This window comes from Vanellus vanellus, assembly GCF_965231255.1.
Source record: "Vanellus vanellus genome assembly, chromosome: 5".
Taxonomy (NCBI): domain Eukaryota; kingdom Metazoa; phylum Chordata; class Aves; order Charadriiformes; family Charadriidae; genus Vanellus; species Vanellus vanellus.
The window spans coordinates 63056380-63075430 of NC_138910.1; the positions used below are offsets into that span (position 1 = coordinate 63056380).

Below are 19051 nucleotides of genomic sequence, written 5' to 3' on the forward strand. Positions count from 1 at the left end.
AGCCTGAAAATGTTACCTGCATAGCATTTGCAAGCTTCATTCTCTTCCCTCTGCACAGAACTGATGCTCCTGTCCAGTTCATCCTTATCACTTTGTTCCAACTCTTGCTCCGTCTCCAGCCTTGGCATGTTCCATTTCAGTTCCATTTCCTTTTAAAATACAAAACTAAAGATCACTTTAGCAGGACATGTCCAAAGACATGACTGTTTTTCTCTTTATCCACTTATCTTTCCCCCCCACTCCCTAGACAAACTGCTTGTCTTCACCTTCAAGGACTTTTTTGGTTTATTTCTCTATGTTAAATCAAAATACTGACTTTCATTTCACATAACACTCAGATTTTTTCAAAATTCCTTTGTAATCTCACTCAAAATACCTGTTATGCATAGAAAAGCATAGTTTTTATTCAAAATTCCTCTTGAAGTTTTTTTTTGTTGAGACAATGATTTGACAAGTAGTTTGCTATGACAATTACTTCACAATTGTGACCAGTAATGTGCCATTCATTCTTTGCTGTCTTGTTCATGTGATGCCTACATTTTTAGAACAGCCTCAAGAGATACTTTACCTACCTAAATACTACTGTAATACAAATAATATGTAATGGAAAAATATTAAATCTGATACATATAGAAATGGTTCTAAATCAGTGACCACAACAAAGTTGAATTACATATATTTACACACATGCATACATACAACGATCAAGTCATACCAAAATGAAATCATTACGTACAGCAACATTTTTTTTTTCCTTTAGACACTCCATTACAACATACAATGAAATTCACATCAAAATGAGAGAAAGGCATTTGTAGGTGTGCTTTATTTACTACTCTAGCTGTATCTTCAGCAGCAACATTGCAGCATTTTCCAGTACATGACACCGTGTAACAAAGCATCCCTCAAGCATAGCTGGAACACTAGTTAGTGCCTATGTGCAGGGCAAGTGTCTCCAAGACAGTAACAGGAAAGCTAGAGATAGAGAAACAATGGATGGGAGGATACCATCAAGTATGTACTTCACAAGAATACAGAATCAAAACTCATTCTTCTCTCTCAAAAAATACACACATTTAATGTTGGTCTTTTAATTCTAAGAAAAAAAAAAAGCAATTCCAAAAATACAAACTGAACATCAGAGTCAAGTCAACCACCATAATAAAATGAAACAATGACATTCACAATAGTTAAGTCTATGGACAGCTTAAGTTTGACAAATATCTTCTCCCCCTTCCCCCCCACTAAAGTCCCTAATTACATTCCAGTATTTATCTTTCAATGAAACTTTACGAAAAATACTGCTGGTGTTCAGTTAGAATTAAAGGACTTGTATAAAGTGAAACAATAAAGACAGATACAGATGGTGTGAGTAAGGTTACAAAGTCTTTACATTTTGCATTATCCCAAGATATAAACATTCAAAAATTAACATGAAGTTGCTGTGTTATCAAAATATTGCAGCTACAGGCAAGGCAACATTAAATTAATAGCTGAGGGTGTGAGAAAAAACCACACATTTTAGTGAAGGTAAACAGAAGTGGCAGTTCTTAATCGGCATTTTTATAAAGCTAATATTACCCAGCCAGCCATAAACCAAGCACAGGATAAAAAGCTTTCTCTGCTTCCTTTGGCTACAAGGTGACAGGAAAAAAAGAAAAAAAAAAAAGAAATCACCTTTTTAAGATGTTGAAGATGAGCAGAAAAAGTCAAATCAAGTAATGGAATAAATAAGTACTAACCCAGGCAGTACACTTTAAACCACTCTGTCATTTGTAAATGTTACATAATTTTATTTTGGTGGTAAACTGTAAGCGCATAGGAAAACTAACCTTATGCAGTACAGTGAATAACCACCAAAGTAAAAATATTCTTCTGTTTACTCTTTGGCTAAACCCCCCTCAAAAGTAGCAGACAAAGAAAAAACATCTAATACTGGCAAGAGACTTTTTCAACTTTTTTTTTTTTAAACAAGTAAAATAAACTTATCAATTTAAAACTTGGTACATTTTAGAGAAACAAAAGAGGTAATGTTGTAATAAAAATCAGTAACGTTACTTCAAATGGCAACAAACAGTTGACCCTGTGCAATAATATACTTTGTTCATACTACATTTATCAAAATATGACTGTTTCTACTGATATATAGAAATCTTGTGTGTGACTCCTGTCAACTTAAGTTTATAACTGGGACACAAAATTTACAATCAATGTGCCACAACAGCTTTCAAATTGTTATTTCTAGTAGAGTTAATTTCAAAAATGTTCAGAACCTGCATTATTTTTTAACAGTTAGTTCTCATGGACAATAATGGAATATATTACCTAGAGCATATGAACATCAATGACTGCACCCATTGCCAGAACACACTGCACTGGTTTGACACTTTTCCTTAGTACATAGAAAGCAACAGCACCCAATAAGCCTGAGAAGAAATGCTGCTGTGTAAATACTGGCAACTATTCCTGAAAAAAGAATTATGGGATGTATTCTCAGAAGCTGCCCAATCCCATAATTTGTATTGCATAGGTCACAATCACACATATATATACACGCACAAGTATGTGTGTGCATCTATACATATGTATATACACACACGCGCACACGCACACACACAAAGAATATATTAAGAAGACAATGAAGTCTGGTCACAGAGCAATTTACAGGCTCAATATATTTTTTTTTCCTTTTTTTTTTTTTTTTTACACTTTGTTTGAAAGAAAATTTCAGTATTTTACAGTCTTCAGTAGGCATTATATACACTGCACTTATGAAATCTAGAAAGTATTGAAATAGAAATACATTTCTGCAAACATTTGGGTAAGAAAACAAACCAAAATTTTTCAAAGATTTGTGCTATCTACATAATATTTTCTCTAAATCACAATAACTGTATCCATGGAATGTTCTCTAGAAAAGGTCTTTTTTTTTTTTTTTTAAACACCATGCACATTTTTAAGCAATTGTAACCCAAAATATCCCAACCTAAAACAATCTAATAATGTTCAGATTAAAAAATTTAAGTTTCAGATCAGATTTTAAAAAGATAAGTCTTTATCACAAGAGCTGTAATGATAACAATTACATGTTAAGGCTAAACTGGTTTTGTTTTGTTTTTAGAGACACATTAAAAGACACGTTTCTCTCGTGGCTCTGCATTATGAACTGTACTTACAGATGACAGTGCAGTGAACATAATGTTCAGTCCTACAGTCAGGATGCAGTTGCTCCTTCCCACTCCACAAGATACTGCACCTTTCCATCAAGTGTCACCCGACGAGCCAAAACACGGTATTTTTCCCCACAAGCTATTCTACCTGCTGCACCAAAATAACTAGTAATCGAGTTCTTTAGATGATTGAGCTGTAACTCCTGGTCTGCTAAGTTGTTAAGTATCTCTGTATTGAGTTCATCATACTGGTAATCTTCCTTGCTTTCATCATCTTTTACAATTTCTGAATTTTGAGTCTGGAGTGCTTTTCGTGGAAAGCGACCTCTTCTTCTCAAATGTGGTATTGCAGCAGGCCAAGTTCTTCCTGTACGAGTCCTTTTTCTCGTGTCAGATAAACTATTAAAAAAACCAACAACAATCCAGCATTAAATCCAAGGGACTTATTCAAAATATATACTTTATAATCAGTTATTTTCACGCAACTCATGTTGTAACTTCTTTGTTCTATTTTTCACTGATAAAAATACTTGTTGCCTGTAGACAGATGACTATAAATACGGCACTTGCAAAATAAAGATTATTTACATAAGGAAAATTGCACAAATTTAACAAGTGTCAGAAGTTAGCTAAATTATATTAATTTATGCCTAGATAGGTTAAAGTACTATTTTGATACAGCTCAACCTCATTCTTAAGCAAATTTAAAAAGCTGTCTTCAGAGAAGTCTGCACCGGACATGCTTAAATTTGCAAATTAAAAAAAAAACAGTTCAATCACAGGTAGGCCTCAATTACAAAAACTGTACTATAATAGTATTTCAGACTTGATGTTCGTTAAGACTGTAAAAAAAATTTATGCATAGTTATTTTTTCAAACTGAATTTATCTCAATAAATTAAAATTCTGAAATATGAAAGATACAGCAAAATTTATTCTACATGACTACTTTCTATAATACACATTACTTTCTGAAGAGTTATTACATGTAGCCAGAAAAATACATATATCCAAAACCTACACATATTTATCTCTGGTAATAAAAAAAAGAAGCTTCTGACACTACCCAAGAATAAACCATCATCCAAATATTAAGTGTCCAAGCCTTATGTAAAAACCTACATATATAATTCGTACATACTAAACCACGTTTGATATAGTCTTAAATTAAATGGTGTGTGAACTTTGATGTCCAAGACTGCTATGTAACATACTGAGGAAAAAAATCACATCTTTTTAACATTTAAAAAAAAGAATAAAATAGAGGGCAAAAATACAAAACAGTGACTTAAGCCCTTAGGTAACAATTTCAGAATTCTAAGTTAAACATGAGTTTTTGAAGATAGACTATTTGTAGCAGTAATGCACACAAAAATGACTCATGAAAGCACTTGATAGCATGAACCAGGAAGAGAGGAGACAAAATAAGTAGACTGGGGATCCATGTACCTCAAAAAAAGAGAAATTTACATTTGCTGAACTTGAGAGTGAAAAGTTCAAGTAACAATTTACTTGCAGAAAAGTAGATTGTAGTTAATAATTTATTTATGAAGACTATGCCAAAGATTTTTCATGCTCTATTGACTGTAGAAAAAAAAAACCACAGCATACTTACTGTTCTTTAACATGAATACACAAACTTACAAAAACAAAAGCTGCTAAAATTAATTCAGGGTACACATCAGCTCTTTTATGGCCTTTATTAGAAAATTAAGCTTAGGAAGGTTTATGGGGCTTAATTCTTCTCAGTAAATTTAATTTAACTCCATTATTTTACATCAAAAAAGAACATTAGTTAGTGAGCACAAAAAACACCCTCACCCTGTGTGCTGTAAGCAGAACTTAAAAGATTAGTTTTCTTTTGTCCCGTTTCTTTAGATTTCCCCCTGCAATTTACTGCTCTACTCTTGAGTCTCAGTTGCTCGTTAATCCAAATCCCAGTGAATCACCATACCCTCAATGTTATGCCCCTTTGCAATATCCTGAGTTCTTCTGTATTTATTCTCCCACCAGTTCTGCAATACCCTTACCTCCTTTTCACATTTACTATGGCTGCCTCATATCTTAAGTCAACCTACTACCTTATTCCACCTTTGTTTTGCCAAAGCTTCAACTGAAAAAAAAAAAACCAAACCAAAACCAAACCACAAAAACAACCCAAAAACCGCCGCAAACAAAAAACCGCAATAGCACAGCACTGGCAATGACTAGGCCATAGAAAATTGTCTGACTTTCTGTAAGTGTGAGTTGCTGGTTTGTGTCTCTCTCATCCAAGCATCTATCTTCATGAATCTTGTTAGACCGTAATGGTGTCCCTGCCCACGGCAGGGGGGTTGGAACTAGGTGATCTTTAAGATCCCTTCCAACCTAAACCATTCTATGATAATTTCTTTGGGACTACCTGGATTCCCAGATTTCATGAAAGTTAGCCAAAATATTCAGAACTGACTGGAAGTACAACAGAACCTCAGGTTTTAAGAAACCAGACTTAGAACATTAACATGCCATGCTTTGGCAAGGTATTTCTTGTAGGATACCTGCAACTTCTGCTTATTAAGGGTGAGGTATTGCTGAACCAGTTGTTTCCTGTCCTCTCTTTCAGAAAATCTTATTAAAATGAATATATTGCACATCTTCAAGTTTATAATAAATAGAGCAATTGAATAATTACCTATAATGTCTGGAAATACTAGATGAGGTAGTTTCTTTCATACTGGCAGCACCTGTGGATTCCACATCTGAGGTATTGGATGAATGCGCAGTTCCATCCGATTTCCTGATATGCAAGATAACAGGGTTGCCATGTAATGAAAATAATCTTATGTTAAAACTGAGCAAACAGATAAATAACAAGGTATTATAACTTTTTTTTTACAGTGGATTTTTTTTTTTTTTTAATTTCTTTTCAATTTACCCAACAGTGCAGGGTAATTCCAAGGCTGGGTTCTCTATAACTGGAACTGGTTCATTATCCTAAGGAGGAAAAAAAAAAAAAAAAAAAAAGTACTTCAAATTAAATTTTAATCACTCTATCAATTTGATTTGACAGTGAATGGCGGAATATCATGATTCAAAAATGATAATCCAGTTGGGGGAGGGAGCAGGATAAGAATAAAGTATCCAAAACCTTACCAGAGGAGATGACTCCGGAGTTTTGTGAATCATTTTTCTTGTATAGGGACCAGGTGGACGACCTACTGATTTTTTTTTCCCCTTTCTTTCTATACCATTACTTAATTCCCTACAAGAAAATTTATATTTTGTCCTGTATTATTGAAGATAACTTTCAGCGAAGACATTTTTTCTTTGTCAATAAACACACAATTAGATGTCTATTGCTAAGACACTGCGCTAAATGACGTTATTCTGGTAAATCAAAATTGTCAGGTACAAAGCTACATATTTTTGCCTCTAGAATAAGATAAACAGATACAATATCTTTTTAGTGACATTACTGACTCTTTAATGTTGAAGGGGAACAAACAAGTGTTAAATGTTGTTTATTCATATGACCACACCTGGTAAAAAAGATGGCACATTTACTAATACAAGTTACAATGCCACATCATACTTCCTTCTTCCTAGTTAGAATTCTAGTTAGATTATTGCCTAAGAGCTCCAGAAAGGCAAGAGATTTTGTTTCCCAAATATCAGCAAAGTTGGGATATTCCCTACTGTTCTTACTGCTAAATTTCATGTTCAGTTTATTGTTTTTTTTTTTTGGTTTGGGTTTCTTTTAGAAGGATCCTAATAGAAAGCTAATTAAATTAATTCAAAGACCTCGTTCTCACAAATAGTCCTCTGTCACAGTTTAGGCAGGACATCCACTTTTAAAGTTATTTTAAAAAATACAATTAATAGGCTTTTTTTGTAGGCACCAAAAAAATACCCAAAGTACCCCAACATACCACAACATTGCTAGAATGACTGGGTTATTTTACCTCACATCAGGGATTGGTTTAGATGATTTTCTGCCTTTAATTTTGAACTCATGAGAAGTTCCTTCTGGTTCTTTTTCAGCCTTTAAAGCAGCATTTGGTGGCACAGGAGGAACACGAATTCTCAAGCCAAACAAATGCTTCTTTTTCTTTATTTCTTTTCCAGACATAAACCTAGATGATTTTAAATTAATTGTTAAATTCTGACCTTAGGGAAAGCAACTTTTAAAATAACAGTGCACATGCAAACCAAAACCATGCAAATTAGAATATTCATTCTAATACTATTTTATTCCCCCCTTTCCCCTAACACAATCCTCACTCTCAAATACAGAATGTGAAGTGGAAAGAGGATGGAAGTTAAAACAATTTTGTCTTATGATCTAGGTTCCAGTCAAATAGTTATGTAATGTTATAGTTTGAAATAGAAACAGTATTTAAAATTTAAACATTATCTGCAGCCAAAGTGATTAGCAGATAGACTGAGCAAAAGAGACTGAAGACTAATCTAGATCATATTAAATAGGGAAATAACATTTAAAATGAAAAGTACCAATAACTTACATGGTCTTGTAATCATTTAATGCCTCCAATACATGCTCGTATCTTTCAGATTTTGGTGTATCTGCCAGCTGTGAAGTATTAAGAAATCATTTAACCTGTCAAATTCTTCAGTAATAGAAAGCTTCCAGCTATTTTGAGTTACTGTAACTACAGATTTGGATGTGAAGTACATTTATGAAGTATTAGCTGTGGAAACTACCTAACCCCAAAGGATATTAATCATTATCCCATATATTCTGTGATTTTTATATCCACATAATTCACGCCAGGATCAAGCCTAGGCCAAAGGATTCGAATGTCACTTTAAGAAGTGCCAGAAAAACATCTCAAAGAGTTTTAGTATACTCATGTGACATAATACTAGCTTGCCCTTCCCAAGACCGCTAACAAGAATTCTTCTGTGGCATTACTGACTCCCAAATTAATTGAGATTGCAACCAGAAGATAGCTATATTAACACAAGAACTTAGTTATTTTATTGGTGATCATTTTAACTAAAATCCTGCCACAGGACCCAGTTCCCATTTTTGCCAAGAGGCTCAAAAGAATTATTAGAGTTTAAAAAAGTGAACTCATTTTCATGCCCCTTTTGCTAAGGCCCAGTCTAACCTCCTTTCTTGCACCAAAGCCTGAAGTAGCTCATCCCTATCAAGCTACAAACACATGGAATCTTATCTCTGAAAAACTGCATACTTATGAATTAGAGACATAAAGCTGAATAAGTATGGCGGTGACTACAAGAAGTGAACACATCTTTGAACAGAATTTAAAATAAGATTAGTTATTTTTATAATTAGCTGTTTTTAAATTTCAGTAAAGCTACCATATTTCCAGTTGCCATGCCAAAGTGTTCCAGCACTTTTATACAATTGGTTCTGCAGTAAATTTAAATTTAATTTTAATTATAGAGTTGACAAACAGTTTAAGTGTCACTATTACTATGGATACTACAGAGCAGACTGTACAACATTTGCAGCTCAAAAAAACCCACCTTTAGCTAACAGCTGAATAAATGAGTAGATATACTCATAAAAGCTAAGCTTTTAACACAATTTTGGGCAAGTCAATCTACCTGACTAAAGTTAAGAGAGGTATTCAATCAATTTAAGCCAAAGAAAGTAACAAATGTTTTTACGCATGCATTCAGTACAACCCATTGCTATCCAGAGGTATAACAACATGCTAAAAATTACTGGTTTATGAGGTCTGATAATTCCACCATTTACTCCTCTCTCACCTGTGGCTAAAAAACTTTTCCTCTTATTCAATCACAAGCAGCTAGACAAAGAAACAAAAGTGTAATTTCTAGCAGTGGCAAGCTAAGAATATTACAAAACGCCTAGAACCTTCATATTGTAGATGCTATTCTTGCTGTGACTGATTTCTGCTTAATAAAGAAACCAGATTAACCAAAGTAGTAAAATACATTTGCCTCAAATTTTTCAAGACAATTTACCACATTTTGTGCAGGCCTTTTTTTAATTAAAGCTTGAGACTTGGTATGACAATTATTGACTTGATAGGATTTCACCAAGAGATGCTATACATCCTGAGGTAAACCAGATGTCTATTCGTAATGACACTAAAGGTATTTTTTTTTAGTAATGCTAGAGTGTTTGCATGTCTGTAACAAACTCATAGTTTAAAACACACGTATTTTAAGCTATTTTCGATTGTGAAATGTAATTACTCATTTAAACCAAGAACATACGTTTGATTCTTAAATTATGTCTGCTGGTAAAAGCGTATTACAGATGTATGAATTTACTGAAAAGAAGTATAATAGTAGTATGTACTCATGATAAGAAGTTTTCAAGCCAGTTATATGCCATCTGTATTAAAAGTTTCAAAACCCTAAACAATTTTCATGCACAAAAAAGTGCATACTCTACTAGCAGCATGCCAATTTTAATTTAGACGTAAATTTTGCATCCAACCTTACATGCAGAAACATATCTACACCGCTCCTCTTAGTTAAATATGAAGTCAGTCTGCTTGGGGAAATGGATTTCCTTTAATGCTAAGGTAACAACCCAGTAAATCAAAAGCTGGAAAAATAACTAGTATAACAGTGAACTAAAACCAAGACACCTTGACAACTAGCAGAATCAGACTGGAAAAGGATCAAAACAATATTTAGACTTGGACATGAACAGATCACCCCTGCATTTGGAAGGCAGAGCGAAGAGGAAATGTTTGTGTACGATAATTAGTTATGTGTTACACCTTAGAGACTTTGAAGATGTCTTCATATGCAATATACTCTGCATTCAGATCTACGTTTAGATTTCTGGTCTGTGCACATGAAAATATCAAAGAACTATGAGAATTATAAAATGAAAGAAAAGGAAAATACATATATGCAATAGAACAAACAGTCGCCTATAAATAAAGATGCCATGCAAATAATAAAATAATAGTTTCATGGACCACTTCATAAATTTTACAGCTCAGAATAACACATAGCACTTAAAAAGCATTCTATTTCTGCAAGGAAATTAAAGATAGTCTCCTTATCATTTGGGATTACCGGATTTTAAGGTAATAAAGGATTTAACATCCAAAATAAAACAGTTCATAGGTCACTAACTTTCAGGACATATGTATGCACTGGGAGGAAAAACAAGAGAGAGTATTGTGGTTACGTACCTCACCAGGATGCAATCTATCCCAGTTTTCATTAATGTAGGCCATGAGTTCAAGCTCTGAATCAAAGTATTTCTTCTTATGAATAACACTTAGGTTGTAAAGGCATAGATGTGCTATGTCTACCCTAGAATTCAGAAATATTTTAATAAAAGAGGGGGAAAAAAAGCCTCTCTCTTCCAATTGTTTTTCTTTGAAATAATTTAGAAGAGATATTAGCACAACACAGAGGAACACAAAGCACAACTCAAAACACTCAATCCAGGGAATAACATTATGAAGTCTCTTGCCATTTCTCTTCCTTAAGTGATTCCTTCAGCTTTGAATCTTACTTTCACCTCTGCTTCATCTCATTGTCATGATGTTCTTTTAAACTTCAAAACTGGTCTAAACCATGGGTTACATTCAATGTATCAATTCTGAATTCACACAAGTATTTTGGTGAATTAACATTTTAAAAGGTAACTTCCACTATATATTTGTTAGGACACATATATCCACTAAATTGGATACAATTTCTAATATGGGTTAGTTTAAAGATCTCAAACTACAACTAACCATTAAGTCTCATCGAGGAAACTATTATAAAATGTGTCAAGATATGTACTCTAGTACTCATTACGTTTGGCTTATCCAATGGCAGGATCCTAAACCTGCAAAAGAGACTTTGTTCACATATCTCAATCTTCTTCTATACAACAAATGAGTAGTTGCTTTATACTGTATTGAACAATCCCAGAAATAAAACCCAAGAGCAAACAATCACAATATTTCTCTACATTTAAGGATAAGCTTTGAAGGAAAAGTTGTTCCTGTTCATACAAGCAGTAGCAACAACTCAGGACATCAAGTGGATTTCCTTTTTTACAAGGAGAATCAAAATACCAAAAGAGAAAAGCAGAGCATGTATTCAACTCACCATTATTTTTTTTTTTTTTTAAATTCATACTTACCATCTCAAGGGTAAACGTTTGAGGTATTCTGGTCCAGAACTGCAAACTGAGCAAATGAACGTATAAAACCTAAAAATATATACATATGTATATGTACATGTGTCCAGGTGGTGGGTGTCTGTACACACACACTCTCTTAAGGTTTTAACACCCTAATTATGAAAAAATGAAAGTTAAGCAGGCTAGAAACCCAACCATATGATATTTGAGAATACCTTCATCCTCCACTTTCCTTTATCAACTTCCACAGTCTGCGCTGGTACCTACCAGGCCACACACAAGGTACTTCCTCAATTTTATCCTGGTACCACTGTTTTATACTGCCTAAGAAAGTCCCTCAGCCTGTGACTATATCAGTGAGGAGGATCTGTAATATCCCCACTCCATTCTCTCAAATGCAGAAACCTGTGCCCCAGTGTAAGCACGCATTTAAAGGACCCATGCATTCCTAAGTCCTAACTCAGTTCCTTCACACAAACATTCCAGCACAACCAACAGCTAAAACAAAGTACAATAGATAATGAATGAGATACTCTTTGATTCCCTATCCAGTTCTCTCTAACTGCTCCAAGTTCGTCTTAAAAACGAAAGCACAGACCAGAGCTCTTTTTCATCTCCTTGTGTCCCAACTCATCACTCATGAGCAGAGGATGTACAGAGCTCCCCTTACTTTAACTATCCTTCCAGTTTTCTCCAATTCCCTATACTGTTAGTACAGGAACTACTACTGCACACACAATGACAGCCTACCTTGAAGCATGGTGCCTGTTCCACACAAGAGATTAGTCACCTACACAAAGTGAACTTGAAAGCCCTTATCTGAAGAATAGGCCCACTAAAGTGGAGTGCTTTAAAGCTTTCAAATTCCCAGTAGCCAGCACCTATAGTGTAATGAACTTCCACAAAGAGCGAAGTCAGTAACAATCAGAATTTAAGTATCCATTGATTACCTCTCCACCACACCACCCTCCTTCATTAAACTGGGATAAATAATCGCATTTTCCTGGCACCTGAACACATGCTTTATTTCATATAATCTCCTACACAAAACTCACTCTGCTTTTGGAAAACACTGTTGTATTACAGATGCCTTGATAAAAGCTCAGATGTGAGATTCCCTCCAATTTTAAATAAAGACAACCATGAAGTACAGCTTAAGTTTCTTACCTGTCACCAAAAAGCATTGGCTTTTGGAGGCACTGCACGCAAGCCTCATGAAACCACTGCTTACATTTGCAGCACTGCAACATCTTTAGATACCAGCTTCACCAACAGAAAGAAAAACAAGGTGTGTTAAAAAAGTTACTGAAAATTGTTCTTCATTGCGTTTAATTTAAATAGTAAGGGATCTTCTGACCCAAAGTGACTTTCACAGCTTATAAAACTGTCATCTGTAGGGACATTTCAGTAACACCGAGTTCTATAATAAATCATTTCTAAAAAAGAGTGACTAAGAATAATAAAAGGTAGTCTAGTGAAAGAATGAATTAAGTTATTAAATTAAGAAAATAAAAGTTTAATTTCCTCTGACAACTACTTTCTAGTTCTTGATAATAAGAATTCAGTAATTCCATATAAGATCCTTCTCACATACTGCATTAGCTTCCTCGTTATTTTCCAAAGCACAGCCCGGCCACATTAAGTCACAAACTTTTGTTCTGAGGATTCAACTACCAGAATCCTCAAAATGAACTTCACAGTTTACACTTTTTTCCTTTTCCAGCTTCTCCCTTGAGAAAAGGAACCATGCAAAATTGAAGGTGATATTTGTCCAACTCTGCAAAATTCTCAAACCAGAGCTCTATCCTGTGGGTCTAAACTCAAAAGCTTTGCTTCTCTGTGGGACTCTTGACTTGCCTTGACTTCAAATCTTCAATGCTATTTTATTCATTCACTCATCCATGCAGACACCAGAGTACTTATCTCTACCTGCTTAAGAAGTCCTCTTCTTGCCTTTCTTGTAAGAAAGGACCAGCAGAGGACTCTGTAATGTCATAAGAGGAAAAAAAAAAAAATAATATTTCCCCACCGATAATTGCAATCTAGGGTATGATGTTATGGTAGAATCAGACAATTTAATAAACTAATCTCTAGATACATTTATATTCATGACTAATGACAGAGCTAAGTTAACATCAGAAACTCACTGCCTAGAATTGCAAGAAGATCAACAACCAACTCCATCCAATCTCAACACATTAACAGCAGCAATGCAAAAAATAAAAAATTTCTTGCTTGTTCTAGAATGGACTTCGATGTTATGTGATGGTCACAAGACAAAACAAACCAAAAGATCTGATGGGAGAAGGAAAGCCATTAATAACACGTTTCCCATGAGACAAAAAAAAAAAAAAAATAAATTCCACATAGCATCAAGTTCAATACCTACACACAATAGAAACAGAAACTCACAGTTCACAAGTAAAAGTCTACAGGAAAAGGGCCAAAGCCTGCAGCTGCATAACAGAGAAAAGTTCTTCTATATTATCTGTTTACTTACTCTCCAGGTCCTCCACAATAGCAGTAACACTGCTGGACATTGGTTTTATGACCTGCATCCCACTCAAGGTCTGTTGCATTATATGGTAATGTTTGTTTCATGACTTGCAGTGCTTTGGCATTAGGTCCTTTCTTAAGCGCACCACCCCTCTGAGGAAAAACAAATACATTAGTTTACAAAACCAGTATTATATTTCTGAAACTTTCAAATCTTTTAATTTCAATGTTACAAAAATTTGTCTATAATCAAGTAAAATAGTAATCTGTATTTATGTTTTAATATTAGCATATTTGTTTAACAATAAATTGGAAGTCAAGTGTAATCTATTCCTAAAATAAATATTAATTCCCAGCATATAAAACTTCCATTCAGATCAAAATTAGCAAAGAAGAAATCACTAAAAAAAAAAAAGCACTATTTCTTTTATTTTTTTGTTTCAATTTCAAAAACAAAGTATGTATGTAATATGGGATGTATTAAAAATGTTTTTCTAGAAACAGACCTTTGTTGTTGTTGCAAAAACGCACTGTCGACAGAGCCATTTATCATCTGAATCAATCACGCTGGAATCAATATTTGGTGTGTGACACAGCTGATGATAACCTGTATAAAAAATGATCAGCCAAAGTCTTATTAAAATGGTAAAAGAAGCTTACACAAAATTAACTATATATCATTTTAATGCAACTAGAGGCATTATCCACCATTAAGTGCCCAAAATCTGATCAAAAAGATTGGTAGCACATTCAAAATGGTCTTTTAAATTTTTCTTAGTGGAAAAAAATAAACCTTATCTACAGAGCATGCGTTAGTCACTAACATTGATTATAATTATTCACTAAGCCTTTAGCGGCTATTAATGGCTATAAAATTTAAGATCAGTTGAGCAGTCACAGCATAGAACAAATAAAAACATCTTTTAAAATGCACTAAGTATAAAAAAAAATCTAGTTACCTTGCCCACATTTATCACATATAACCATTTCATTCGGTGCTTCTGAATACTCTTCCTGACATATTGTACAGACCATTTCCCCACTTTCAGTGGCTCCTAGACAAAGATGAAAGTGTGATTTTTTTTTTCCCCCCAGATTACACCTGCAATTGGAACGGTTACCACACGTATGGCTTTTTTCTGTAGTTTCAGTTACAGATCCATGCATTGTAGAAACATTGTTACAGGGCCTAACTTCCTCACAAAAATACATTCAGCCATTTTGTACAGACTGTATGTGTTAAAAATATTTTTATCACTTATCATAGACTATTGGATATTTATAGGCTATATATTGCCTATTTACTATGCAGTCCATGGTTCCTTAATACCAACAATAAAAATTAAATAACGGAATAAAGAATGTAAATGCAGGCTAAAAAAATATGTATAAACAAATCCTATTTGGACAACTCATATGTTTTGTATTTACAATAGTTTGTGCTTCTTTTCATGTAAATATATGCAAAATTGGTGCATATCTTTGACAGATCTGCCCAAGGTGCTTTAATATTAAAATCCAACACTCAAGAAATGTTATTGCTTCTTCTACATATCTGCAAGCATACAAAAGCGCACAGTAACAGTAGAGATAAAAAAAAAGTTAGCTTGCAAAATGGAAACAAAAGTACATCTTGCTCCAATTATACCACGTATCAATCTAAAAATCTGGATTAACACGCTCAAACTCAATATTTACAATAAATGAATCAAAGATCATAAACCAGCACTACAGAAAAGCAGTATTTTACACGCTTCTCAGAAATAAAGCAGTTGATTTTCTGCTATCATGTATACAAAGTTTCTCCTATTAACATCTGAAGTGTTTAGTTTAAACATCCAGAATCAGCAAGAGCCAGATCAGATTTCCATTGCCTTTATATTATGAGGTAATTGCAACTGATTTTCAGAAGAAATTTATCATTGAAGTTGTCAGCCATGTTTTTTTAGCATTAGATTGTCAAAATACTAGCTACTCCCCAAACATCTGAAAAAAAAAAAAAAAACACAAAGCAGCTAATATACAATAGACATCTCACTTGATAACCGTACATTTCTTTATATCACATGAATACTCCAAAATCTGTAATGGTTTCTTATGAGCAAGAGTTATGGTGTTACTTTTAAATGTGACAACTCCATTCAAACCTAGGATTTTCCAGTCTTTGGTTTCTTTCCACGTCATGTTGTTTCAACTGAAAACAATAGGAGGACATAAACTTGGTGTAAATTAGGGCCTGGAGTTTTCTGTTAAGACAGAGTATTATACTCTATCCCCATCCAAATAAACTCAAATGTGATTATACTTTTAGAATTGTTCTCCCCTCCCTGCACATAGTTATGTTAAAACAAAAACAAGCAAACAAAAAAAAAAAGTAACTGCAATGATAAAGAGTTGTTTGAAAATATTTTTTTCTTCTATTTGCCTAATTCATGATCCTGGGTCACATTAAATTATATCACTCTTTATGATACAAGAATATGATTTATTTTAACATATATAGTAATCTAAACAAATAAAATACCAAACAATGACTACTTCACTGAAGTTCTTGCCTGTTTGTATGTCCTTCCAGAGAACCCAGGATTTGGAACTGTCCTCAAATATAATGAAGCAGTTCTGTTTCAATTTGTTTATCTGAAAAACAAAAATAGAGTGGAAGCCATGAGTAAAAGGACTAAACAAAAGAATGTGTTTAATACTAAGTAAGTGAGACAATAATACTGTAATATCTAACGAACATACGATACTCTAAGACTCCAGTGAAGTTAAAAATTATTTACCTTTTTGATAGTTCCAAGATAAAACAAGCCATCTGACCATCTAGCTAGGACATCCTGACCTTCTTCAAATTTACACAGTGGCTTTTTGGCTTTCTGTCCATCACATAACGACAGCTTAGTCAGAGATGCTGAGGTCTTATGGCTTCGACGTAAAGGAGACCGCTTATGGACCAGTGAATTACCCACCGCTGTAGAGTCTCTAAAGAAAGGGAAGCAAGAGAAAAGATAATCAGAATCAGGTTAAAGTAAGAAGCCATATATTTTAAATATTAATATGATTCACAGCTAGAACTCACTTAGCCAACTCACAAACTTCAGGTAGCTAAAAACCTAGTCAAGTTTTCAGACTTTATATACCTTTAGTAGCAGTGCCTCTGCTACTGTAAGCACCTACCGAATTTGAAAAAGACAAGTTTATATAAAGAAAAATCTTCTGTGAAATCAACTAATGTAAATGAAGACAGAAAGATACAAACTTTCCAGCTCAGAGACTCTTCATAAAGTCAAAAGAAGCATCAAAGAATGCATCAATAACATTCAATACACGATTCCTTATGTAAAACTGAAGTCACTGACTGTTTTCTAAAATTCCAAGGAAGCTAAAAAGGTACTAAGTAATTTCTAACTACATTACCTTGGTAGGGAGAGTAGTAGTCAACAATTAACATGGTACTCAGCAGTCAGTTACTTAGAATAAAAAAAAATAACCACAACAAAAGGGGGGGGACAGCACCAGATTGAGCAATATGCCAACTCAGTGTCTATACTCAGGTACCTCCAACACAACATCATGCTTTGACACTAAGCATAGCTGTAGAGGTTTCCACATCAGAATAATTTCTACATGTTAGATGTCTAATGTAAAATAAATTTTCCTCTCTGTTAGAATCAGAGAGGAAAAGAATAAGGAAGGAAAAACAAAAGGTCTTGCAACCTTTCTTCACACATGAAACAAAATTACTTGAATCAACAATCATTTTTTCCTCATACAATTCCACAATATATATGTGTGAATATGCTTTTATGTCAGACTACTTGGAGTGTAGTGTTTGATAGCTAAAGGACTAAAATATATCTAAACATACTTTGTCTTTAGAAACTAAATGTATGCATAACTATGACTCAAACAAAGGACAGATCAGGGAGTTAAATAGGATAGAGTCAATTGAAAGACCAAATTTCACGTCACTCAAGATAGCTTAGGTACATTATCAGCACCAGAAACACAAGAATTAATCACAAAGCACCTATAAAACCAGTAAATGAATCAGTGTCCTATATAGTTTGATGAGAATTACTATTCAGATATTAGAGAGCTTCTGTAAAGTTTCAATGAGAAGATAATTCCTTCTCCCTGAAAAGTTTACTATTGATATTCAGTATGAAAATAAAACTGGAATTATAATGGCTTAAAACATCAAGAATATGCAAAATTAGTTTTAAGCATATTTATGATCAGTATAAGTCTAAACAATGACACAACAGTAAGATCAACCATAGTGGGCCAGACAAGTGTTCCACCTAGCCCAATAACTCTGGCATCCTCATGCACAACTTAACCAGTTTAAGTCCTGCCTGATCTCAAATACAAAAATATTCAGCCGGGTGACTAGGGAATACCATAGGAACAGGCAAAACTTAAAACAGCACTCCTCTCCCAAATACTCTCTCGGTTTCTTACAGGCTGTGGGTCCAAAGATCTCAAGCAGTAATGTCTTTGGGTTTTTGTGCTTAATGGAATTTTCTTCTGCAAGTTTTCCTGCATGTTTTGTCGAACCTGTAACGCAGCACTTCTTTTCGCTTGTTTCACAGCTGGCACCTTGTCACTTCATTTGACACCCTTCATCACTGCATCAGAAAACTAAACTGTCATTTTCCATCTTCTCCCTTCATGCCCCAGTAACAATGTTTAGACCCACAAAGCCATATTTCCCAGCTAAAGAATCCTACCAATTCTGCTGCTTCTCACATGAAAGCTGTTAAAAGTTACAGCTGCTTTTCCCCAGTTCTACTCTTACTTCTGATAAATGGGACTGGATGCATGCAGCATTGAAAGTTTATAGTAACAGGGTAACGGCATGGCAGTCCAGACTATTTTTTATTCTTTGTTTTTTTTATTACTAATAACATTTGTAGCCTTTCCCCACCTCCCCCCACTGCAATCAGACATTTTCAAAAAATTATTAGAAACTGCAGATTCTCATTCTAACTGCTCCCAGACTGTTTCTCCTCCCACTGTGTATTACTTCTGTTTGCACCAGATTTCGTTTGCCACTTCATTAGCTTGAAGTCCTTCTATAACTTTGCACATTGTTCTGAATAACCTCATACTCTTAGAACATTTCATTATTTAAATTTACCATCTTTTCTACATTACTGCAAGATTTTGCTCCCTATCTTGTGCAGTGGCTTAAATTTTTGCAAGGGCCTCTGAAGCAGGACCCCATCCCTTAACACTTGTTGCAACCACATTCTACTCTCTCCTTTGTATCTGTACAGCCA

The 19051-nt window shown here is 34.2% G+C and overlaps 1 protein-coding gene across 1 annotated transcript; it reads right to left on the reverse strand.

Moving 5' to 3' along the window:
- Positions 1-517: 517 nt before the first annotated feature.
- Positions 518-14821, reverse strand: MTF2 (metal response element binding transcription factor 2). Its single transcript, XM_082484219.1, has 12 exons — positions 14726-14821; positions 14273-14373; positions 13771-13919; positions 12438-12533; positions 11271-11339; positions 10321-10444; positions 7672-7739; positions 7111-7281; positions 6302-6410; positions 6084-6142; positions 5841-5945; positions 518-3569 (listed from the first exon to the last, which is right to left on the reverse strand). The coding sequence occupies exons 1-12, from the start codon at positions 14799-14801 to the stop codon at positions 3215-3217; spliced, it is 1482 nt and encodes a 493-aa protein (XP_082340345.1). The 5' UTR covers positions 14802-14821; the 3' UTR covers positions 518-3214.
- Between the last annotated feature and the right edge of the window lie 4230 nt (positions 14822-19051).